The following is a 26,060-nucleotide window of genomic DNA, read 5'->3' on the forward strand; positions in this document are numbered from 1 at the left end:
CTCGGTCCCTCGCTTGTTTGCTGACCATCCCATCTCTCACCTTCACCGCCTTCGTTGTGCTGCCTTGCTCTCCGATTCGAGTTGCGTCGGGAGCCCATGCTCTGACAGTTCAGCTGCTCCTGTTCCTGCTGATGCTGCTGTTGCTGCCTTCGAGCCAGTTTCTTCATCTGAAAGTTACAAAGTAAAGTAACAGGAACTGAGTTTCCTCAGTTGCAACTTACAACCGGAGGACAGGCAGCCAGCTACCCTTTAGGGGTTCAAACTCAATCTGACAACACGTGATCTATGGACTTTCATCCCAAAATGCAGAGTACATGGGGCCATTCAATTTTATTCAGTATATTAGAGAATGTCATATTAATGCTAATGTTAAATAAGTGAATATACACCGTCCGCATCATCAGTGACATTAGAGAACAGAATCTGGAGAGAGATAGAGTTGAGGAGGGTTCAACTACCCATGGCACACATGGCACACAGGGGCTGGTTTAGCTCACTGGGCTAAATCGCTGGCTTTTAAAGCAGACCAAGCAGGCCAGCAGCACGGTTCGATCGCCGGAATGTGGCGACTAGGGGCTTTTCACAGTAACTTCATTGAAGCCTACTCGTGACAATAAGCGATTTTCTATTTCTATTTCTATTTGTAAAGGTTGCACGCAAGGTATTCGTCCAGTTTGAGCAGACAGAGTTGTGGACCTGGTTTAAAAACGATTAGAACCAGGGACTTCCCATCTTTTCCAAAGATGGTCCGTCATGAGATGTAGCACAGTTTTGTGTCCTGTTGCAGGCGCCTCATGGGGCTGGTTTAGCTCACTGGGCTAAATCGCTGGCTTTTAAAGCAGACCAAGGCAGGCCAGCAGCACGGTTCATTTCCCGTACCAGCCTCCCCGGACAGGCGCCGGAATGTGGCGACTAGGGGCTTTTCACAGTAACTTCATTGAAGCCTACTCGTGACAATAAGCGATTTTCATTTTCATTTCAGTATCAGTGTCAATTTCACTGCTCCCACTTCCGTCCTTTGGGCAGCTTTGTGACTATGTTTTTTTAATTGATAAGCCCTGCCAGAAAACCACGAAGCTGCCCGAAGGCAACTGTCAGGAGAGACCTCTCGCTGGAAAACTGGTCGGTGAAATTCCTGCAAGTTTAGAACCAATTGGATCTTATTCTTCCATGGGGTGTGGGCGTCGGAGGCAAGGCCAGCATTTGTTGCCCTTCCCTAATTGCCCTTGAACTGAGTGGCATTTTAAGAGTCAACCACATGTGGCTGTGGGTCTGGAGTCACATGTAGGCCAGACCGGGTAAGGACGGCTGATTTCCTTCCCTCAAGGAGCATTAGTGAACCAGATGGGTTTTCATCACAATTGACAATGGTTTCATGGTCATCATGGAGACATTTAATTCCAGATTTTTCCTTGAATTCAAATTTGACCCTCTGCCCTGGTGGGAATCGAACCCAGGTCCCCATTAGCCTGGGTGTTTGGATTACTAGTCCAGTGACAATAGCACCATGCCACTGCCTCCCCTGTGCGGGTGCGGGGAATGGCGGGGGAGGTTGGATAGAGGGCAGGCGGCTGGTGGTGAGTGAGGTTGAGTGGTAGGTATTGGGGAGGGGAGTTGAGGAAGGTGTGGGGAGGGGGTGCAACGGGATGTTGATGAGGGTGAAGCGGGGAAGGGGGTTGGGAAGTGGGGAGAGGATATTGAAATAGGACTGTGCATTGGAAAACCCAAAAAGGACAAGTAACATAATGGCAATTATTTACAGACAAGTTATACAGATTATAATGTACTGCAGCACACACAACCTAAATTAAGACATGGCATGTTAACTCTGAAAGGTTACCTGCCCTGGAGTAGAGCTAGGTTAGTGTTATACACAGTTAGTATCCTATTCAGTGAGATATCGAGTTTGCAAACAGACTTGCCTCCGGCAGTGTCTCTAAATACAGATCAGGAACAACCCGATCTTGGTTCCAGAATGGTGATAACAGAGAGACCTGAACTGTTCAGAGCTGTGCAATCTTCTTCATTCTTATTTAATGATTGTCCGTCAACTATGACATGAATTCGGATTAGATGTTTTGTTTTTAATCGACATCACAATTCAGCGCCATGCCGATTTGTCAATTAACCAATAACTATCTATCTGAAATAATGATTTCTGGTCAATTTTTGAGCTCAGGATTCCTTTGAAGTTGAAGAAAAAGGTATTTATTTTGACTTTTGGGTCACGCTTATTTCTGGCAGCTATGTCAAAGGTTCTGGGGTGATATGAGGCCTGCAGCTAAGGCCTGACAGACGTCAGCATTGTTAGGTTACGTGGGCTATGACCATAGGGAATGGGGATGTGCCCGGGGCCTGTAGGTATAATTTGACACATGCCTCAGATGGGCCTCTTGGTTTTATTGCCTGGGGAGCAGTAAAAGCAACACAGGCTCCGGCCCTAAACTAGTAATTGGGGCTTCCATTCAGTCTCAGGTCTCCAATTCCACATCGAAAGAGGTCAAATGTGCCCGAGACATGGTCTGGATATCTGGTGGTCAGCTCCATTCAAAAATGGCTGACACAACCCCATTTTTGAAATGGCTAACTGCCTCATTAATGCCAGGCTTCCTTTAAGCAGCACATATCAGGGGCGCCCCAAAGGGATCACAACCCCATACCTTTTACAGCACATCCTGTTATATGTGTGAAACTGCCCGTTTGCATACTACAAGCTCAACAGCAATGAGGTAAATGAACCAGATTAGTTTTAGTTCTGTTGATTGAGAGTTCAGCGCTTTGCTTTTCGAAGTAGCTTCATGGGAATTCTTTCAAGTCTACCTGGGAGCAGACAGGATCTAGCGTAACACCGCAACTTGGATGGACACGCAGTACTAACGTGGGGACTTAAACCCAGAACCTCCTGACTCAGAGGCAAGATTGATCCCCATTGAGCCACAGGCCATTGAGCCTCCATTTTGGTTCTCTGTGCTGGAGAAGGGTAGAGAGTAGTGGAGGCAGGGGATGCGCAACGTAAATGAAACAAATAGCGGGGTAGGGGTGTTGGGTGAAAGGAAATAGGGGAAAACGGGATTATTATTCAAATGATAAAATATTAAAACATGCTGCTGTGCAGAGAGACCTGGGTGTGCTAGTGCACGAGTCGCATAAAGTTGGTTTACAGGTGCAACAGGTGATTAAGAAGGCAAATGGAATTTTGTCCTTCATTGCTAGAGGGATGGAGTTTAAGACTAGGGAGGTTATGCTGCAATTGTATAAGGTTTTAGTGAGGCCACACCTGGAGTATTGTGTTCAGTTTTGGTCTCCTTACCTGAGAAAGGACGTACTGGCGCTGGAGGGTGTGCAGAGGAGATTCACTAGGTTAATCCCAGAGCTGAAGGGGTTGGATTACGAGGAGAGGTTGAGTAGACTGGGACTGTACTCGTTGGAATTTAGAAGGATGAGTGGGGGGGGGGGATCTTACAGAAACATATAAAATTATGAAGGGAATAGATAGGATAGATGCGGGCCAGGTTGTTTCCACTGGCGGGTGAAAGCAGAACTAGAGGGCATAGCCTCAAATAAGGGGAAGTAGATTTAGGACTGAGTTTAGGAGGAACTGCTTCACAAAGGATTGTGGAATCTATGGAATTCTTTGCCCAGTGAAGCAGTTGAGGCTCCTTCATTAAATGTTTTTTAAGACAGAGATAGATAGTTTTTTTGAAGAATAAAGGGATTAAGGGTTATGGTGTTCGGGCCGCAAAGTGGAGCTGAGTCCACAAAAAGATCAGCCATGATCTCATTGAAAGGCGGAGCAGGCTCGAGGGGCCCAGATGGCCGACTCCTGCTCCTAGTTCTTATGTTCTTATGTGAAAAAGGCCCCTCACCTTGGCTCTTGGTTTTGAAACCAAACTTGCACCACGCGGACAGTGAGGCCCGTTTCTGCAGCAAAGCGTCTCCCTCACCTAGAACACAAACAAATCAACAAAAGCTCGTCATTCTCCTCCCACCTTCTCCGACACCCTTTCTGATTGGCTGTTTTCTGGGCCCAGGCACCAAGCAGCCGAGAAGCTGTCCTGAACCCCGCGCCGGTGGTTGTTATTGACTCCCCATATTCATCACCTCAGGTTCTTTTGCCCCTGAGCCACCTTTCTGTCTTTAAACAGGTTCGCGCTCATCTTTTATCCCATCAAACCACTCAAGGTTTTGAACACTTCTGCTGAGACTGGCAAAGGTTGAGAGATTTGATCGAAGTCCCAACTTTGTCATTCTCCCCATAAAACCGACGCCCCGAATCGCTCAAACCATTTACGTGAATCTTCTCTACCCTGTCGCCAAAGCCTTCACACAATGGGCAGCACGGTAGCATTGTGGATAACACAATTGCTTCACAGCTCCAGGGTCCCAGGTTCGATTCCCGGCTTGGGTCACTGTCTGTGCGGAGTCTGCACGTCCTCCCCGTGTGTGTGCGTGGGTTTCCTCCGGGTGCTCCGGTTTCCTCCCACAGTCCAAAGATGTGCGGGTTAGGTGGATTGGCCGTGATAAATTGCCCTTAGTGTCCAAAATTGCCCTTAGTGTTGGGTGGGGTTACTAGGTTATGGGGATAGGGTGCAGTTGTTGACCTTGGGTAGGGTGCTCTTTCCAAGAGCCGGTGCAGACTTGATGGGCCGAATGGCCTCCTTCTGCACTGTAAATTCTATGATAATCCTGCCGAAGAGTAGTGCTCGCAATCGAAGAACAAAGAACTGAGAAAAGTACAGCACAGGAACAGGCCCTTCGGCCCTCCAAGCCTGCGCCGACAATGCTGCCCGTTTGAGCTAAAACCTTCCACACTTCCTGGGTCCGTATCCCTCTATTCCCATCCTATTCATGTATTTGTCAAGATGCCCCTTAAACGTCACTAACGTCCCTGCTTCCACCACCCGCTCCGGCACCCACTACCCTCTGTGTAAAAAAACTTGCCTCGCACATCTCCTCTAAACCTTGCCCCTCGCATCTTAAACCTATGTCCCCTAGTAATTGACCCCTCTACCCTGGGGAAAAGCTTCTGACTATCCACTCTGTCCATGTCTCTCCTAATTTTGTAGACTTCTATCAGGTCGACCCACAACCAATAATCGTACACAACACGCCTGCTGGGGCCGAACTAATAGTTTAGCACAACTTGTGCCTCTATTAATAAAGCTCCCGATCCCGTCTGCTTTTGAAAAAGCCTTCAAAACATGACCTATTCCCTTTAAAGATTTATGTATGTACGATGCCCGTGTCTCTCTCTGTCCCACCTTTAAAGTTGTTTAGATGGCCTCTCTTAATTCTTTTTTAAAAAAACAACACAATGATACAGAATACAATCAACAATGAACACATCCAATCCCCCTGCCCGCTAGAAACTAAAACAAACCCCCCCTTAACAATCGACGGTGACTAACTCCTTGAAAAAGTACAAGAATTGGCCGCATCAATAGGTGGAATGTCTTTACCGACCCTCTAACGGTGGACATGACCGTATCCAAATTTAAAATTCCATGAGGCCACTCAACCACTTGCCTCTCCTCATTCTCGCTACCAGAACGATTCACTTCCCGCATCTCTGAATTACTTAATCTGCCGTGCACCTTCCCACCTCACGGCGTCCGCCTGAGTTTGGTCGCTAAACTCTTCAATACATTTGCCCGACTTTCGTATCATCGTCTTTCATATAATGATATGCCCTATGCACCCAGGTCCTGGTCATTAATATAGATCAAAACAGCGGCACCGATGGCGGGAATTTGCCCTCCTGTTCACGTCGGGCGAGTTGGGTGACGGCAGTGAAAATATTGCGAGAACTGCAAAGTTGTGTTTTACATTGGCGGTAAACGTTAGCCCCCCCCCCCCCCCCCCCCCCCCCCCCCCCGTCAGTGACGGGGTGCGTTTCCAGACTTTCAATGTTGTGAACATCATCAGAATAAACTGTATTATTATTCGGCCTCTACGCCAGGATCATACCGCCACCCCCGGCCACCCACGTCGGCCTGACGGCAGAACAGTGCGAATCACGCCTGGTCTCCAAAGGAGCCCCCGAGGGGAGCTCAGGTGAGTGCAGCGCTCAGGGCACAGAGGATCATGCCCATGCACTGCCTACTCATCCCCCGGCCATTACCCGGGCACCCCCGGCACTGCCTCCTGCCATTGTCCAGGTACTGCTCCCTACCACTTCCTGGGTAGTGGCTGGTTAGTGCTCGAGCAGTGCCGGGGGGGGGGGGGGGGGGGCAGGTAGTGCCGGTGGCAGTGCTGGGGCGATACCTAGGCAGTGCCAGGCGAGGTGCCCGCATCATGCTAGGGGGCAGTGCCAGGAGGCAGTGCCAGGGGGCAGTGCCAGGGTCGATACCTAGGTAGTACCAGGTGAGGTGCCCGCATCGTGCCAGGGGGCAGTGCCAGGCGGTGGTACCCAGGCAGTGCCAAGGGAGATGCCTGCTTTATGCCAGGGGGCAGTGTCAGGCGAGGTGCCCGCATCGTGCCAGGGGGCAGTGCCAGGCGGTGGTACACAGGCAGTGTCAGGCGAGGTGCCCGCATCATGCCAGGGGGCAGTGCCAGGCGGTGGTACCCAGGCAGTGCCAAGGGAGATGCCTGCTTTGTGCCAGCGAGTTTCTATGGTGAACTGTTTTGCTCGCTCTGTGCTGGGATGGTTTATAAAATGGCCTCGCAGCTCCAAGTTGCTGGCGGGGCGGCGAATCAGCGACCGTCCTGTCGTCGAAACATCGCGGAAACTGCGACTTTGAATATTTTTTTTCTGAGCGCTTTATCATATGGTGGAGAAAGCTGGCATTGCCGGCGATGGTTTCATCGGCGCTATTCCTGCCCAGAATTGGGATTTGCCGATATTGGGAAAAATCCCAGCCCTGGGGAACATCACTGAATACTCCAGCCTGAAGAACAATTGTTCTCCACTATGCTCTACACTTTCGCCCATTTTGCATTCACTGCTGACCCAGTTCCTTTAGTCATTGGGGTTTCAACTTTCCTCACGAGATATCGCCCCTGAACAGCCCTGGGCACAGCTCTGTGCCAGCGAGAAGTGGTATCCATCACTGAAGTAGACTTTAGGCTGATTCAAAATCTTTATAAGACCATTTGACATAGGAGCAGAATTAGGCCACTCGGCCCTAGAGTCTGCTCTGCCTTTCAATCATGGCTGATATTTTTCTCATCCCCATTCTCCTGACCTCTCCCCATAACCCCTGATCCCCTTATTAATCAAGAATCTATTTATCTCTGTCTTAAAGACACTCAGTGATTTGGCCTCCACAGCCTTCTGCGGCAAAGATTCCCCACCCTCTGGCTGAAGAAATTCCTCCTCGTCTCAGTTTTAAAGGATCGTCCCTTTAGCCTGAGATGGTGTCCTCTGGTTCTAGTTTTTCCAACAAGTGGAAACATCCTCTCCATGTCCACTCTATCCAGGCCTCGCAGTATCTTGTACGTTCAGTAAGATCCCCCCTCATCCTTCTAAACTCCAACGACTACAGACCCAGATACAAAAGTCTGAGATCACTCACTAACAGATTTAAAAACAGCTTCTTCCCCGCTGTTCCCAGACTCCTAAATGACCCTTTTATGGACTGACCTGATCTCTTCACACATCTTCTCTACTGAGTAGCACTACACTCCTGTATGCTTCACCCGATGGCCAGTGTCTATGTGTTTACATTGTGTATTTTATGTTTGCCCTATATATTTCTTTTCATGTACGGAATGATCTGTCTGAACTGTACTATGCAATACTTTACATTGTACCTCGGTACACGTGATAATAAACAAATCCAATCCAGAGTCCTCAACCGCTCCTCATATGACAAGCTCTTCATTCCAGGGATCATTCCTGTGAACCTCCTGTGTACCCTTTCCAAGGCCGGCCCATTCTTCCTTAGATACGGTCCCCGAAAACTGCTCAATATACTTCAAAAGGGGTCTGACCAGAGCCTTATACAGCCTCAGAAGTACATCCCTGCTCTTGTATTCTAGCCCTCTCAACATGAATGCTAACATTGCATTTTGCTTCCTAACTGCTGACTGAATCTGCACGTTAACCTTAAGAGAATCTCGAACTAAGACTCCTAAGTCCCTTTGTGCTTCTGATTTCCTAAGCCTTTCCCCATTTAGAAAATAGTCTATGCCTCCATTTCTCCTCCCAAAGTGCACAACCTCACACTTTTCACATTATATTCCATCTGCCAATAAGCGATTTTCACTTAATTTCATTTGCCACTTCTTTGCCCACTCTCCTAGCCTGTCCAGGTCCTTCTGCAGCTCCCTTGCTTCCTCAATACTACCCGTCCCTCTGCAGATCTTTGTATCATCTGCAAACTTAGCAACAGTGCCTCAGTTCCTTCTTCCAGATCATTTATGTATATTGTGAAAAGTTTGTTGATCCCAGCACAGACCCCTGAGGTACATCACCAGTCAGCGGCTGCCATCCTGAAAAATAGCCCTTTATCCCCACTCTCTGCCTTCTGCCAGTCAGTCAATCCTCTATCCATGCCAGTACCTTGCCCCTAACACCAGCTGTCCAAGGAAAACTTTAGATCAATCTCCTCTGTCTGTTGGACACTGGGGGCCTAACATGAAATGGGACAGTCTCGAACCTCATTTCTAATAGCTGTGGGGGCTCACAACACAATCTACCCCCAATCTCAGTCGCGAAGGAGTCCGCTCCGGGTAAAGGAGGGTTCACTGAGGGGTCGTCCAGAAGCATATTGGTTAGTGCGGGAGAGGAGAGCTTCAGTCTGACTCTGTCAGGGCCTGGATAATTGACCCAGAGATACCTGGGCAGCTCGGGCGCTTGTTGCCCAGCCCGCTTATTAGCCGGACCATAGAACCTTACAGTCCGGAAGGAGGCCATTTGGCCCATCCAGTCTGCATCCCTGGCACTAAGGGGCAATTTCATTGTGGCCCATCCACCTATCTTGCACATCTTTGGAGGAAACAAGAGGAGCAGATACCTGGGAACCCCACCACCTGGAGGTTCCCCTCCAAGTCACTCACCGCCCTGACTTGGAAATATATCGGCCGCACCTTCACTGTCGCCGGGGCCAACATCCTGGAACTCCCTCCCTAACAGCACAGTGGGTGTACCTACACCACAGGCGAGTTCAAGGAGGCAGCTCACCACCACCTTCTGAAGGGCAATAAATGCTGGGCTTGACCAGTGATGTCCACATCCTGTAAATTAATGAAACAAAAATCTGGAGGGAACCCACGCAGACAGGGGGAGAAGGTGCAAACTCCGCACAGACAATCACCCGAGGCTGGAATCGAACCCGGGTCCCTGACGCTGTGAGGTATCAGTGCTAACCACTGTGCCACCGTGCCACCCAAGGCATACTACTAGGGAGAAGGGCTCCTGCATCGCCAGTAAGCCTTTCCGAAACTGGTCTGTTGGGTAGCATAATCCTGGCTGGACAAAGGTTGGTCATCGCTATTTAATTCGAGTAAACTCCAGCAGTCGTCTTGAGAACACACTTAAAAAACATTTTGTAATTATTTTTTCAAATTTAGATTACCCAATTATTTTTTCCAATTAAGGGGCAATTTAGCGTGGCCATTCCACCTAGCCTGCACATTTTTGGGTTGTGGGGGCGAAACCCACGCAAATGGGCAGCACGGTAGCATGGTGGTTAGCATAATGCTTCACAGCTCCAGGGTCCCAGGTTCGATTCCCGGCTGGGTCACTGTCTGTGCGGAGTCTGCACATCCTCCCCGTGTGCGCGTGGGTTTCCTCCGGGTGCTCCGGGTTTCCTCCCACAGTCCAAAGATGTGCGGGTTAGGTGGATTGGCCATGCTAATTGCCCGTAGTGTCCTAAAAAGTAAGGTTAAGGGGGGGGTTGTTGGGTTACCGGGTATAGGGTGGATACGTGGGTTTGAGTAGGGTGATCGTGGCTCGGCACAACATCGAGGGCCGAAGGGCCTGTCCTGTGCTGTACTGTTCTATGTTCTATGTTCTAAACACGGGGACAATGTGCAAACTCCACACGGACAGTGACCCAGAGCCGGGATCGAACCTGGGACCTCGGCGCCGTGAGACAGCTGTGCTAACCACTAGGCCACCGTGCTGCCCCTTAAGAACACACTTGGGGAAATCCCGCAGCATTCTACACTGCAGTGCACCTAATCCTGTTTGTGGGGGGGGGGGGGGGTAGGAGGGGGTCTCTTTTATTGGGAGAGAGTGTGTCTCCGTATCGACAAACCATAGAGGTATAATTTTTTCAGACTCCTGGCTCAGTGACTACGGAAGGGTGGGGACATAAAGGCTGGGCCAAAACAGAAAATAGCCCCCCTCAATGAGCGCAAAGACCACCTCACGGAACGTCAGTGCCTTGGTATCTCTCCCGCACACCACCCGGGCAGAACCATTCCTGCTGAAAACTTGGCTGCAACCCGATCGGGAACTAAATCAGGAAAAATAAACATTTTTTAAATGTCGACGACAACAGGAAAGACAAAGGAGAAACTGATTTGGCCAATGCAATCAGGGCATGGGTTCGGGTCCAATGGGGACACAGAGCAACAGAGGAATGTGCAAAATGGCCGTCCAAAATCTGCCAAGTCTATCTCCCACAAAGCCCCCCGGGTCAAACCCTCCACTTTTCCATGGAGCTTGCATGGACATTCTGCTTATTCCGTGTCCATCATACAGTTCAGCTTTGAAAGTCCTTGGTGGGCTTTCCAGTGTAGATACCACCTGGGTCCACGCCCCAGGCACAGTGGATATTTGACAACTGGGCAGCTTGACTCACTCCAACCAATGCCGAGAGGCACAGACCCAGGAAACTCTTCCCTCCTGTGAGGGTGGGCACCGTAACGTGCCCCTTCCCTCCTCTCTCATACCTTCCTGCAGGGTTTGGATGACACCTCAAAGGAAGCCTTGAAGGCCCGTCTCTGCTGGGTGGTGAGTATCGTCCGTGGGCGTTTGGACCTCTTGTGGTCCTTGCCCTCCTCGCTGCCCTTGCTCTGCAACTGCCCAAGTTGTTCAGCTTCCTCACCTTCACTTTTCACTGCAAGGAGACACAGAGGAACAGTGAGACAGCGAAATGTCCTTTATATTAACTCCAAGTATAATTAAATAGTTTTTTATTATCCCAGAGTCCTTTAAGCAGCCGCTTGCACCTTGAATGCGGGAAAACAATGAGGATTGTTGGGCCTCACGGTAGCATGGTGGTTAGCATCAATGCTTCACAGCTCCAGGGTCCCAGGTTCGATTCCCGGCTGGGTCACTGTCTGTGTGGAGTCTGCACGTCGTGTCCGTGGGTTTCCTCCGGGTGCTCCGGTTTCCTCCCACAGTCCAAAGATGTGCAGGTTAGGTGGATTGGCCATGCTAAATTGCCCGTAGTGTAAGGTTAATGGGGGGATTGTTGGGATACGGGTTACGTGGGGTAAGTAGGGTGATCATTGCTCGGCACAACATCGAGGGCTGAAGGGCCTGTTCTGTGCTGTACTGTTCTATCTATCTAAGAGGATGCGTCCGTGGGGTTTGATAGATAAAAGTGGAGTCAGTTTCTGTTACACCTGGTGGACACTTGGGAACCCCACCACCTGGAGGTTCCCCTCCAAGACACTGGCCACCCTGACTTGGAAACATATCGGCCGTACCTTCACTGTCGCTGGGTCAACATCCTGGAACTCCCTCCCTAACAGCACCGTTGGTGTACCTACACCACATGGACTGCAGCGGCTCAAAAAGGCAGCTCACCACCACCTGGTGGTTCATTCTTGGCTGTCACTGGCTCTGCCAACATTTATTGCCCATTCCTAATTTCCCCTTGAGAAGGTGGTGGTGAGCTGCCTTCTTGAACTGCTGCAGTGCCTGAGGTGTAGGTACACCCACTGTGCTGTTAGGGAGGGAGCTCCAGGATTTTGACCCAGCGACAGTGAAGGAACGGCCCATAACGGCACTAGTGATGATTTACCAAAATTCACTAGACTCTGGGGTGGTCCCGGTGGATTGGAAATTAGCAAACGTGACACCACTGTTTAAAATGGAGGTAGGCAGAAAGCGGGTAATTATAGGCTTAACTTCGGTAGTGGGGAAGATGCTGGAATCTATCATCAAGGTAGAAATATCGAGGCATCTGGATGGAAATTGTTCCATTGGGTAGACGCAGCATGGGTTCATAAAGGGCAGGTTGTGCCTAACTAATTTGGTGGAATTTTTTGAGGACATTACCAGTGCGGTAGATAACGGGGAGCCAATGACTGTGGTATATCTGGATTTCCAGAAAGCCTTTGACAAGGTGCCACACAAAAGGTTGCTGCATAAGATAAAGATGCATGGCATTAAGGGTAAAGTAGTAGCATGGATAGAGGATTGGTTAATTAATAGAAAGCAAAGAGTGGGGATTAATGGGTGTTTCTCTGGTTGGCAATCAGTAGCTAGTGGTGTCCCTCAAGGATCCGTGTTGGGCCCACAATTGTTCACAATTTACATAGATGATTTGGAGTTGGAGACAAAGGGCAATGTGTCCAAGTTTGCAGATGACACTAAGATGAGTGGTAAAGCGAAAAGTGCAGAGGATACTGGAAGTCTGCAGAAGGATTTGGATAGGTTAAGTGAATGGGCTAGGGTCTGGCAGATGGAATACAATGTTGACAAATGTGAGGTTATCCATTTTGGTAGGAATAACAGCAAAAGGGATTATTATTTAAATGATAAAATATTAAAACATGCTGCTGTGCAGAGAGACCTGGGTGTGCTAGTGCACGAGTCACAGAAAGTTGGTTTACAGGTGATTAAGAAAGCGAATGGAATTTTGTCTTTCATTGCTAGAGGGATGGAGTTTAAGACTAGGGAGGTTATGCTGCAACAGTATAAGGTGTTAGTGAGGCCACACCTGGAGTATTGTGTTCTGTTTAGTCTCCTTACTTGAGAAAGGACGTACTGGCGCTGGATGGTGTACAGAGGAGATTCACTAGGTTAATCCCAGAGCTGAAGGGGTTGGATTATGAGGAGAGGTTGTGTAGACTGGGACTGTACTCGTTGGAATTTAGAAGGATGAGGGGGGATCTTATAGAAACATATAACATTGTGAAGGGAATAGATAGGATAGATGCAGGCAGGTTGTTTCCACTGGCGGGTGAAAGCAGAACTGGGGGGCATAGCCTCAAAATAAGGGGAAGTAGATTTAGGACTGAGTTTAGGAGGAACTTCTTCACCCAAAGGGTTGTGAATCTATGGAATTCCTTGCCCAGTGAAGCAGTTGAGGCTCCTTCATTAAATGTTTTTAAGGTTAAGATAGATAGTTTTTTGAAGAATAAAAGGATTAAGGGTTATGGTGTTCGGGCCGGAAAGTGGAGCTGAGTCCACAAAAGATCAGCCATGATCTCATTGAATGGTGGAGCAGGCTCGAGGGGCCAGATGGCCTACTCCTGCTCCTAGTTCTTATGTTCTTATGTTCTTATAATATTGACATAGTGAGTGACTTGGAGGGGAGCTTCCAGGCAGTGAGGTTCCCATGCATCTGTTGCCCTTGTCTATGGAGCTGGTTGCGTGAGTTTGGAAGGTGCTGTAGATGGAATCTTGGTGAGTTACTGCAGTGCATCTTGCAGACATGGCTGCCACTGTGCATTGGAGGGAGTGAACGTTTGTGGACGGGGTGCTGATCAATCGAGCTGGATGGTGTCAAGTTTCTTGAGTGTTGTTGGAGCTGCGCTCATCCAGGCGAGTGGAGAGTTTTCCATCACACTCCTGACTTGTACCTTGTAGATGGTGGACAGGCTTTGGGGGGTCAGGAGGTGAGTTACTCGCCGCAGGAGTCCCAGCCTCTGACCTGCTCTGGTAACCACAGCATTTATATGACTAGTCCAGCTCAGTTTCTGATCAATGGTAACCCCCAGGATGTTGACGGTAAACCATAAAGCCTTCAATTGCTCTACACTCAGCAACATTTCATTTCTTTGATAACTTTCACAACCTCAGAATCTCTTCCTGATTTAGAAGCATCCAATTTGTGCACAGCAAGCACAGCAGGTGATAATGACTCAGGTCATCTCTATTAAATGAGGGATAAATAATGGCCAGGCCGTCAATGAGGACATTCCTGCTTTTCCAATTGTCCCACAGGATCCTTTTCAGCCACCCGAGAGGCCAGACAGGACCTGGGTTTCACGTCACGTCCGAGTAACGGCGCCTCTTTTAAAAAAATAAATTTAGAGTACCCAATTCATTTTTTCCCAATTAAGGGACAATTTAGCCTGGCCGATCCACCTGCCCTGCATATCTTTGGGTTGTGGGGGCGAAACCCACGCGGACACGGGGAGAATGTGCAAACTCCACACGGACAGTGAGCCAGAGCCGGGATCAAACCTGGGACCTTGCCGCCGTGAGGCGGGAGTGCTAACCACTGTGCCACCGTGCTGCCCAAGTATTGGCACCTCTGACAGCGCAGCGCTCCCTCAGTACGGCAGCAGAGTGTCCCATTGCTTCGCGTCACTGTAACTGTCAGTAACTGTGGGAGGTATCACGGCTAAATTTAACCAGCCCTTAGCCAATACACATTCACGCCACAGCAGCAAAGTAGAGGACTTGTGTCATTGCCCACTCTATATCGGGGGCTGTCAACAAGAATCAGCTTCCCTTGGCCTTTCCCCCCATGTCCTCTAATATTTTATCAAATCCCTTCTTGAATTCTGCGACCCAATTGCCTTCAGTGGCCACTAGGAGGTGGTATTGTTTGATGGACCCACGTGTTCAGTCCATGTGTTCGGACACTTTTAATCTGATGAATCTGTGCGCTTGATAGTGACGGGGAAAGGTTTGGTTGGGTGGATGGGCTGAGGTACCTGGAATTATTGGGGGGGGTGGGGGGGAGTTTACAGGTTAGCTTGCCCACCCCCCCATCTGATCTGCCCCCGTTATAACGGCAATGGTTGGCATCCGGGTGAGTTTATTTATTTTCAACCTCTCTATTTCCCACTACACTGTGAGTTTCCTCATTTGTATATAAATGTAGCGACATTCACCAAAGACTCTTGTGTGTCACTTTATCCACTGTCTTTTGCAAAGCCCAGTTCTGAAACATTTACTCTGTTCTATTTCTCTGCATGAGTGGTAATTTGCTTGACGAATTCAGGCTGCTGGTTGGCAATTGGGAATGGACTCCCTGACGTTTGACATTCAGTTCAGACTTGATGCCGATCTCTAGGTTGACATTTTAGTGCAGTACTGAGGGAGTGCTGAACTGGGCTCCAAATGAAATGATAAACACTCTTACGTAGGTCGGGGCTGGTTTAGCTCACTGGGCTAAATTGCTGGCTTTGAAAGCAGACCAAGGTAGGCCAGCAACACGGTTCAATTCCCGTACCAGCCTCCCCGAACAGGCGCCGGAATGTGGCGACTAGGGGCTTTTCACAGTAACTTCATTGAGGCCTACTTGTGACAATAAGCGATTTTCATTTCATTTTTCATTCGTAAGTGTAAAAGATCCCTTGGCATTATTCCAGAGAAGAATAGGGTGAGTTCTCCCTGGTTCCTGGCTGAGTGTTGCTGAAAAAATACATTTTGCCAAAGTTTTTCGCCGTGCACGCATCAGGTCAAGAACGCCCTGATTACCAAGGTTGCCCTGGTGAGTGCGAGATTAAAGGTTTTGACAACATCTTCAGCGGGCCTCAGGTTCCGTAAAATTTGACACTGAGTCACATGAGGGACTATGAGATCACATGACCAAAAGCTTGGTCAATGTGTCAGGCCAAAGGTTAGAGGGAGAGGCAGAGAGTCTGAGGGGGAATTCCAGAACTTAGGGCCCAGCCAGCTGAAGGCATGGTCACCCAACGATGGAGTAATTCAAATTGAGGATGCTCAGGAGGCTGGGGTTGGAGGAGCGTAGATATCCCGGAGGGTTGTGGGGCGGGAGGAGATCACAGAGGTTATCATAGAATTTACAGTGCAGAAGGAGGCCATTCGGCCCATCGAGTCTGCACCGGCTCCTGGAAAGAGCACCCAACCCAAGGTCAACACCTCCACCCTATCCCCATAACCCATTAACCCCACCCAACACTAAGGGCAATTTTGGACACTAAGGGCAATTTAGCCTGGCCAGTCCACCTAACCTGCACATCTTTGGACTGTGGGAGGAAATCGGAGCACCCGGAGGAAACCCGCGCGGACACGGGGAGGATGTGCAGACTCCGCACAGACACTGACCCAAGCCAGAATCGAACCTGGGACCCTGGAGCTGTGAAGCAATTGTGCTAACCACAATGCTACCGTGCTGCCCTAGGGAGGGGTGAAGCCTGGGGGGATTTGAAAACAAGGATGAGAAAATTTTAGGAACAGTATGTTGCTTGACTGGGAGCCAGTGTAGGTCAGAGGGTGGGGCGGGGGGGGGGGGGGGGGGGGGGGGGAGGGCAGAGAGGGGGGTGTGGGTGGATGGTGGGTGCTGTTGTGAGTTCGGTCACAGTAAAGAGATTTTGGAGGACCTCAGGTTCACGGTGGGCAGAAGGTTTCTCTGTTTGGAGATTTTAATTGTGTTCGATCAAAGACGAACAACAATGGAGCTTCCAATTCTCATGATCATTGTGTGTGTCGCTGAGGTCACTGTGTTTCAGAGGAGTAAACCATTGCGTGTTTTTGAATCACTCGGCAGTGACACGTAACTTAAACGCCTTCCTTCACCCAGGGCATTGGGAATGTTTCACCCCCTCTGCCTGGGTGGGTGCCCCAGTTGTCCCTGAACATCTGTCAGCTACTCATCACCTCACTTGCGGAGCTGGGGGTTCATGCCCCATCTTCAGCACATCTGGGGGCTGGGTTCTCCGGTCTTCTCAGCGGGATTCCGGCGGGATTCTCTCTTCCCGCCGCTCGTCAGTGGGATTTTCCATCCACCCCCCCCCCCCTGCAATCCCACCCGTGGGATTTTCCAGTCACGCCGGAGATGACCCCCCCCCCCCCCCCCCCACCGACCTCCCTTGCGGTGGGTTCCTCAGTGGGGCCGCACAAGCCACGCAATGTGCATCAGTGAAACCCGGAAGATACCACCAGCGGCCAATGGCGAATCGCCTCTGCCACTGGAAAACGCGGTGGGGGAGGGGTGGCGTGGGGGGGGGGCTGTGTGGAAAATCCTACCGTCAGAGTATCTTCACAGGGACCTCAGGCGCTGTGGTTAATGTGGGAGACGCAGCAGCCAATTTCCACACAGCAAGATCCCACAACCTGATCATGGCCACGTCATTCATGTTGGTGATGTGGGTTGAAGGGGTGAATGTTGGCCAGGACCCTGTGGAGAACGGCCAGCATTCCAGGTGGGAGGGAGCTGTTGGACGCTATCGCCATTGGCCAGGTGCTGAATATAAGAGTGACCCGTGCATCGACCTTGCTCCGGATACCTGACTCGGTCGGGGTGGGACTGATCCCACTCAACATCTCCCTCTCCTTCTCGTAGTCACTGCGGCAGAGGAGCTGCCCCTCCTTCAGCACAAACTCGTCGCCCTGCCGCAGGTGACGCTCGCACTCGCAGCAGTTGAAGCACTCAACGTGGTACACGCTGCCCAGCACACGCATGATGAACTGGGAGGGGCCGATCGCCTCGGTACAGCCATCGCACTTTGTGACAAACAGCCTGGAAAACAAAGGCAGGGAACGTGGGTCAGAGACAGCAGCCCCGGGAGGGAGGGGGAGAGGGAAGGGAGAGATGGGAAAATGGAGGGAGGGAGAGAGAGAGAGAGAATGGAGAGAGAGAGAGATTGAAAAAAGAGAAAGATAGAGAGAGGGTGACGTGGCGAGAGTGCGTGATGGAGAGGCAGAGAGTTGGAGAGAGAGAAAGAGAAATGGAAATGGAGAAATGGAGGAAGAGGGAGCAATGGAGAGAGAGAGAGATTGAGAAAAGAGAGAGAGATAGAGAGCATGATGGAGAGAGAGCATGATAGAGAGGTACAAAGAGATGGATACAGAGAGATGGAGAGAGACAGATGCAGAGAGATAGAAGAGAAATTGAGAGGGAGATGGAGAGAGAGAGAGAGAGATGGAGAGGAGAGCTGGAGAGGGAGAGATGAGGAGAGAGAGCTGGAAAGAGAGAGAGATGGAAAGAGAATGAGGTGGAAAGAGAGAGATTGAGACAGAGAGAGATGGAGAGAGAGAAATGGAGAGAGATGGAGAGAGCCAGAGATAGGGATGAAGAGAGAGAGAGATAGAGAGAGGGAGATAGAGAGGGAGAGAGAAAGGGAGAGAGTGTGATGGAGAGATAGAGAGAGATGGAGAAAGAGTGTGATGGAGAGATAGAAAGAGATGGAGGGAGAGAGATGGAGCGAAATGGAGAGATGGGGAGAGAGATGGAGAAAGAGAGAGAGACAGAGATGGTGAAAGAGTGATGAAGGGAGGTGGAGAGAGAGAGAGAGGTAGAGAGAGATGGAAAGAGGAGAGTTGGAAAGAGATGGAGAGAGAGAGCGAGGGAGAGAATGATGGAGAGAGAGATGAAGAGAGATGGAGAGAGAGCGAGGGAGAGAATGATGGAGAGAGAGATGAAGAAAGATGGAGAGAGAGAGATAGAGATGGAGAGATGAAGAGAGAAAGAAAGAGATGGAGGGAGAGAGAAATGGGGAGATAGAGAGAGGAAGAGAGCGATGGAGGCAGAAGTAGGAATCGTCACTGGAAGGACCGCATAAACTATTAGACATCAGAAGGTAGCAATAGTTAACCATTAATATTGTGTTTTAACAATGGAAATACAGCTCAGACATATTAAACATTGTCATTCACTTTAACAACAGGCAAATTTACTTTGGTTCATTAAAGGTGCACGCTCCTGAGTTATTTACAATATCATGCTGTAACAGGCCATTCTGCCCATCTTCACCAGCTTCTTCACACCTTGCTTTAACTGACCACAATGATCATAACCTCCCAGTTCCCCAAACTGAAGCCTTAAACCGCATCGGAATGTGCTGTGGTTGAAGCAAGGTCAAGACTTGATCAATCTCCGCAAACTCTGGATTTGAAATCCAAGCCACTTACTCCATCTCCAGCAAACCCACGCGGCTCCTCCCATTCCTCACCCGCTTCTCCTCCTGTGGCTGGGGAGGTTTTTCAATTCCGAGGGAGAAAGGTTGAGATGTGAAAGTGGTCTGAATCCAAACTTGGCTCGAAACAGCGACCCCTCCCTCCGTCGTCACTGAAATCAAGACAAAATGACTCTGTCTTCTACTCAAATTCACTCTTTTCCACCTCGGTTTCTTTCACTCTGTCGCCATGGCTTATAGAATTCGAGATTCTTGTCAACCAATTATTGCTTCCGGAAAAATCTACGCCTCTGCTATCCTCGGTCGGCCTGGCCTTCTCGGGTCAAAGGAACGGCACCGAAGGAGGCCGTTCTGCCCATCACGTTTTATGTTTATTTGAATAGAGGGGGCGCTAAGTGGTGATTCTCTTTTGGAGACAAGATGGGCCGAATGGCCTCCTTCTGTACCCATGATTCTGAAATGTATTCTTTCACTTGTCGCCCATCCCTAATTGCCCCTTAACTGAGTGGTTTGCCACATTTCAGAGGGCAGCAAAGAGTGGACCACTTTGCTCTGGGTCAGGAGTCACGTGTAGGCCGGACCGGGTAAGGACGGCAGATTTCCCTTCCCTATAGGTGGCTCACCATTACTGAGGCTAGTTTTCAGTTGCAGGTCATCCATTGAATTTAAATTCCACCAGATGACGTGGAGGGATTTGAACCCGTGATCCCAGAGCGTTACCTCGGGACATGGATTACTAACCCCAGTGTCAGTTCCATACCATCGTCTGCCCCCTCTGTCCATGCCAGCTCTCTGCAGAACAATCCAATCAGTCTCATTGCCTTGATCTATCCTCTGTAGCCCTAACCTTCGGTTTATATTCCCGAGTGCCCGTCTTTGAACCAGGCACACTCCCACGTCCCATTTGCGGGTTCTTGACATCCCAGGAACTACAGCCAAATGGGACCATCTCAGCACGAATCCCAGGCAATGAGACAACACTGACGTGCAGGAGGCTGCGATAGGGAGTCTCCCGGTTTTCCCAGGAGGCTCTTTCCGAGTCCGCCCATGGCTGCAGCATTGTCAGCTGACGGCGGGATTGACCAATGCAAAGCTTCCTCCATCACCCGATCGCACATCTTTCCTGTGGACTCCGGATACGCTTTAAGTTCTGATCGTAACCGGGCGGGGGAGCCGGCAAAATAAGCGAGGACGTGGCCATCGGGAAGGGAGCGCCGCAGGTAACGTTTGTTCAGAAGGGTCAGCTCCCCCTCTGAGTGCAATTGGCTCAGCTCGCTACATTGAATGCTCTCCATCACCCAAGTTTGCCTTCCCTCAATACGTGAATCAGTTGAGTCTACGCCCGAGAACTTCCGCCGGGGGGAGGAACGTTTGCCCGATTACTGCCAGCTTGACCAGGCTGCAGTTTGCCATCTCAAAAACATTTCAACAACACAGCTGGCACAAAGGAAAATGGTTCTGGTGGTTGGAGGCCAATCATCTCAGCTGCAGGAGTTCCTCCTGGGTAGTGTCCGAGCCCCAACCATCTTCAGCTGCTTCATCAATGACTTTCTTTCCATCATAAGGTCAGAAGTGGGGATGTTTGTGGATGACTGCACAATGTTCAGCACCATTCGTGACTCCTCAGATCATAAAGCAGTCCATGTCCAAATGCAGCAAGACCTGGACAATAGCCAGGCTTGGGATGACAAGTGACAAGTTACATTCATGCCACACAAGTGCCAGGCTATGACCATCTCCTACAAGAGAGGATCTCCCCTTGACATTCAATGGCATTACCATCACTGAATCCCCCAGCATCAACATCCTGGGGGTTACCGTTGATCAAAAACTGAACTGAACCCAGCCACATTAATACAGGGCAGGTCAAAGGCTGGGAATCCTGCGGCGAGTAACTCACCTCCTGATCCCCCAAAGCCTGTCCACCATCTACAAGGCACAAGTCAGGAGTGTGATGGAATACTCTCCACTTGCCTGGATGAGTGCAGCTCCAACAACACTCAAGAAGCTCAACACCATCCAGGACAAAGCAGCCCCGCTCGATTGGCACCCCATCCACAAACAATCAAACCCTCCACCACCGATGAACAGTGGCAGCCGTGTGTACCATCTACAAGATGCACTGCGGTAACTCAGCAAAGCTCCTTTGACAGCACCTTCCAAACCCATGACCACTACCATCTAGAAGGACAAGAGCAGCAGATACCTGGGAACCCCACCACCTGGAGCTTCCCCTCCAAGTCACTCAGCATCCTGACTTGGAAATATATCGGCCGTTCCTTCACTGTCGCTGGGTCAAAATCCCTTCCTAACAGCACTGTGGGTGTACCTACACCTTGGGGACTGCAGCGGTTTAAGAAGGCGGCTCACCACCATCTTCTCAAGGGCAACTAGGGATGGGCAATAAATGCTGGGGCCTAACCAGTGGAAACCCCCATCCCGTAAATCAATTTGAGAAGAAGCTATGAAGGATGTGTGGGTGGACCTATTGACTTTGGAGGGTTTGGGGCGGGAGATGAGGGGATCGAGGGGGGGGGGGGGGAGTGATGCTCCTGCCCTCTGGGGGCCGAGTGAGGAGTCAGGGAAATGACTTTAATCCTGGCAGCGTCGTCACCACCAGTAGGAATTCTGGGAAAATGTGCGGGTTTCAGTGTGGTAGAACCATTATAATTAACTAGAAAAGATGCCCGAGCAGGGATTGTTACATGGGTGTTTAGGAGTGAACACAGTTGCAGGATTTACTCTCAGCTACAGTTCAACACTTGTAAAAATCTGAAGTTGCCACAGTCTCAGATGACCGACCACAGGCTGCTTTCCCCTTTTTGAAGGGGGGGGGGGGGGGGCTGACTGAGATAGATAGAGAAATACAGCACAGAACAGGCCCTTCGGCCCACGATGTTGCGCCGAACTTTTGTCCTAGGTTAATCATAGAATTTTGGACACTAAGAGCAATTTTTCATGGCCAATCCACCCAACCTGCACATCTTTGGACTGCGGGAGGAAACCGGAGTACCCGGAGGAAACCCACGCACACACGGGGAGGACGTGCAGACTCCGCACAGACAGTGACCCAAGCCGGAATCGAACCTGGGACCCTGGAGCTGTGAAGCAATTGTGCTATCCACAATGCTACCGTGCTGCCCTTAAGAAGAAGTTAATCTACACTCCATTATTCTACCCTAATCCATGTACCTATCCAATAGCCGCTTGAAGGTCCCTAACGTTTCCGACTCAACTATTTCCACAGGCAGTGCATTCCATGGTGGTGGTGATTTAACCTGAGGGTCACGGCCCCTCAGGCGAGGGGTAGTGCTGAGAAGGTAGAGATTATGAAGAACCTCAGCCGCTACGGGAATTGAACCCGCAGTGCTGGCCTCATTCCGCATCAGAAACCGGCCGTCCAGCCCACTGAGCTAAACTGGGCCCCGTCACAGAGAAAGTGCGGGAAAATCTGAGCAGGTCTGACAGCGTCTGTGGGGCGAGATATGACTCTGTATTTGACTCAAAAAGTTAACGCTGTTTCTCTCTCCATAGATGCTGCCAGACCTGCTGAGTGTTTCCGGAACTTTCTCTATTTATTTCAGATCCGCAGTGTTTTGTTTTCATTCCTGTCGACAAGAATCATAAAGGTTGATTTCAATTAATAGAGAACTGGAATTGAAAGCTGGTCTCACTAATGATGACATATGGTGTGCTAGCCTTTATCAGTAGGGGGATTGAGTTTCGGAACCACAAGGTCATGCTGCAGCTGTACATAACTCTGGCGCGGCCGCTCCTGGAGTACTGCGTGCAGTTCTGGTCACCACATTATAGGAAGGATGGGGAAGCTTTGGAAAGGGTTCAGAGGAGATTTACTAGGATGTTGCCTGGTATGGAGGGAAGGTCTTACGAGGAAAGGCTCAGGGACTTGAGGTTGTTTTCATTAGAGAGGAGAAGGCCGAGAGGTGACTTAATAGAGACATATAAGATAGTCAGAGGGTTAGATAGGGTGGACAGTGAGAGTCTCTTTCCTCGGATGGTGATGACCAACACGAGGGGACATAGCTTTAAATTGAGGGGTGGTAGATATAGGACAGATGTCAGAGGCAGTTTCTTTACTCAGAGAGTAGTAGGGGTGTGGAACGCCCTGCCTGCAACAGTAGTAGACTCGCCAACTTTAAGGGCATTTAAGTGGTCACTGGATAGACATATGGATGAAAATGGAATAGTGTAGGTCAGATAGGCTTCAGTTGGTTTAACAGGTCGGCGCAACATCGAGGGCCGAAGGGCCCGTACTGTGCTGTAATGTTCTATGTTCTATGCCGATGAACCATTGTCGATTGTTGTTAAAACCCGTCTGGTTCACTAATGTCCTTCAGGGAAGGAAATCTGCCGTCCTTACCCGGTCTGGCCTACATGTGACTCCAGACCCACAGCAATGTGGTTAACTCTTAACTGCCCCCCGACAGGGCCGAGCGAGCCCCTCAGTTCAAGGGCAATTAGGGATGGGCAACAAATTCCAACCTTGTCAAGGTTATCCACATCTATGGAAGAATTTTGAAAAAAATTATATAACAGATTTTCACCTCAATAATTTAGTTGGGCATTTGCTTCACGCCCGGGTTGCGTGTGTCTGGGGTTGGGGTGGGGGGGGAGGGGGGAGCATGGCACAGGAAATCCCTCACCCAACACTAACCAATCGATCTCTTGGGGCTTCTTCCCCGACCTCTCTCCCTTATGCCCAAAACGATCCCCCAAAATCTGTACATCCCACTGCGACTTGAGGGAAGAATTGTGGAGAGGAAGAGGAGTTTAGGGAGGGAATTGAGGCGCTCACACAGCTGATGGCATGGTGCCAATGGTGGAAGTATTGGATACAATAGGCTGGACTCTTGAGGCACGCAACATTCTTGGAGGATTGCAGAGCTGCCGAGGGTTACAGAGATTGGCGAGGGACGGGGTTCGGGTTGGAGGGGTGAGGGACGTTGCAGACCACAGGGATGATAGGATAGGAGGAGGTGACTAAAATAGGGAGGAGTGTAGCACTGGAGTTTCTGATACAGATAGCGAGGGTTCTGAGGGCTGGAGGAGGTTACAGAGACAGGGAGGATTGTACCGGCTGGAGAAGATTTCAGGGATAGAGTGGGTTGCAGAGACTGGAGGAGGTTGCAAAGATAGGAAGGGTTGTAGGGGACGGAGGAGGTTACAGAGATAGGAGGGTCATAGGGGACGGAGGAGGTTACAGAGATAGTGAGGGTCATAGGGGACGGAGGAGGTTACAGGGATAGGGAGGGTTGTAGGAGCTGGGGGAGGTTACAGACTCAGGAGCTGCTCAATCAGTGGCTGCACTTTTTGCTTCCTGTCCAGATTCTGTGTCTGTCTCTGTGCTCTCCAGGCGAATACGTCCTGTCTCCCATGTGGCCTGTATTCCAATGGCCTACTCCTGTAGCCACACCACCTGTGGGGGTGGATGTGGAGAGGATGTTTCCTTGAGAACTAGAGGTCACAGTTCAAAAATAAGGGGTCGCCCATATAAGACGGAGATGAGGAGAAATATTTTCTGTCAGAGGCTCATGAGTCTGGAACCTTCTTCCTCGAAAGGGCAGTGGAAGCAGAGTCTTTGAATATTTTTAAGGCAAAGCAAGATAGATTCTTGACGGACAAGGGGGTGAAAGGTTATCGGGGAGGGGGCGTTAGGCAGAAATGTGGTTTGAAGTTGCAGTCAGATCAGTCATGATTATTTGAATGGCAGAGCAGTCTCGAGGGGCCGAGTGGCCACCTCCTGTTTCTAATTTATACGTGCGAATGTAGGTGAGGGTGTAGTTCCTGATGGTAAGTGAAGGGGGAGGGGAAGGTTTGAAGGATACAGTTCGAGCACAGAACCATCAGACTCGAGGCCACGGTAATGTTCATGTCAACTGAGATCAGCAACTCACCGCTCGTGCAGCCTATAACTAATCTCCTCAAAGTTATATCAATGGCTTCAATGGGGTGGCACGGTGGTACAGTGGTTACCACTGCTGCCTCACAGCTCCAGTGTCCCAGGTTCGATTCCGGCTTCGGGTGACTGTGTGGAGTTTGCGCTTTCTCCCCGTGTGTGCGTGGGTTTCCTCCTGGTGCTCCGGTTTCCTCCCGCAGGCCAAAGAGATGCAGGTTAGGTGGATTGGCCATCATAAATTGCCCTTTGTGTCCAAAAACGTTAAGTGGGGTTGCTGGGTTACGGGGATAGGGTGGAGGCGAGGGCTAAGTGTTCTTCCCGAGCGCCGGAGCAGACTCAATGGGCTGAATGGCCTCCTTCTACACTGATTCTGTGAGACGCAGATCGATAGATAGATGGGGGATAGAGAGATAGACAGATGGAGAAATATACAGACTGAGGGAGAGATGGAGAGATAAATGGACTGATGGAGAGGTGGAGCGATGGAGAGAAATGGCTGAGAGATGGAGCGACAGATGGAGTGATAGAGAGATGGATGGACAGACGGGTGGGGGGTGGAGGTAGAGAGATAGATGGATAAAGGATAGATAAACAGTGTAATACGTATTCATTACTGAGCCATCAGTTCAATGTTCACATTTGCAGAGTGGTGCTCCTCCGAGGACAGAATGGATCCTGTCGATGCTGTCCTCATACTGACCCTCAGCTCCCACTGTTCCTGGAAAGGCCATACTTATCCAGCATAGTCGTCATCCCTCCCTCTCCTTGTTAAGCCACAATTCCCGATTTTTCTTTTGGTTGGGAATGCAGGCCGCTTTGGAAAGATCCAGTTAGATTTTTCAACCTAGCGCAGGCTAATTTTAAAGATGGTGTTCTCCATTTGACCAGTAGATGGAGATCACTCCCAAAATTCCCAGATCAAATTGGGCTTTTCCATTTCTCACCTTCTTGTGGCCTCGTTAAGTTGGTTCATTATTCCTGTGTTTCATGAAATTCTAAGATAAATTCTTAAGTCTTATCAACTCTCCGAGACACGCTGTCACCTCACACACTTAATCATCCCTCCCTACACACACACTCACCTCACACATCAAATCATTTGCTCTACACACTGGATCATCTCTCCACAAACACAATGGATCACCACTCCACACACACACTGGATCACCTCGCTCCACACACT

At 50.0% G+C, this 26,060-nt stretch overlaps 1 protein-coding gene across 1 annotated transcript in view; it reads right to left on the reverse strand.

The window, feature by feature from the left end:
• Positions 1-26,060, reverse strand: part of lmx1al (LIM homeobox transcription factor 1, alpha-like) — a 182,348-nt gene that overhangs the window by 19,687 nt on the left and 136,601 nt on the right. Inside the window, exons 3-8 of the mRNA XM_038784597.1 lie at positions 17,332-17,564; positions 10,843-11,009; positions 7,579-7,582; positions 3,867-3,939; positions 1,063-1,135; positions 41-167 (exon numbers count right to left, since the gene is read on the reverse strand). Coding sequence (XP_038640525.1) covers positions 41-167; positions 1,063-1,135; positions 3,867-3,939; positions 7,579-7,582; positions 10,843-11,009; positions 17,332-17,564 — 677 coding nt within the window. The remainder of the gene's footprint in view (positions 1-40; positions 168-1,062; positions 1,136-3,866; positions 3,940-7,578; positions 7,583-10,842; positions 11,010-17,331; positions 17,565-26,060) is intronic.

Source organism: Scyliorhinus canicula, chromosome 25 (assembly GCF_902713615.1).
Source record: "Scyliorhinus canicula chromosome 25, sScyCan1.1, whole genome shotgun sequence".
In the NCBI taxonomy this organism is placed as follows: domain Eukaryota; kingdom Metazoa; phylum Chordata; class Chondrichthyes; order Carcharhiniformes; family Scyliorhinidae; genus Scyliorhinus; species Scyliorhinus canicula.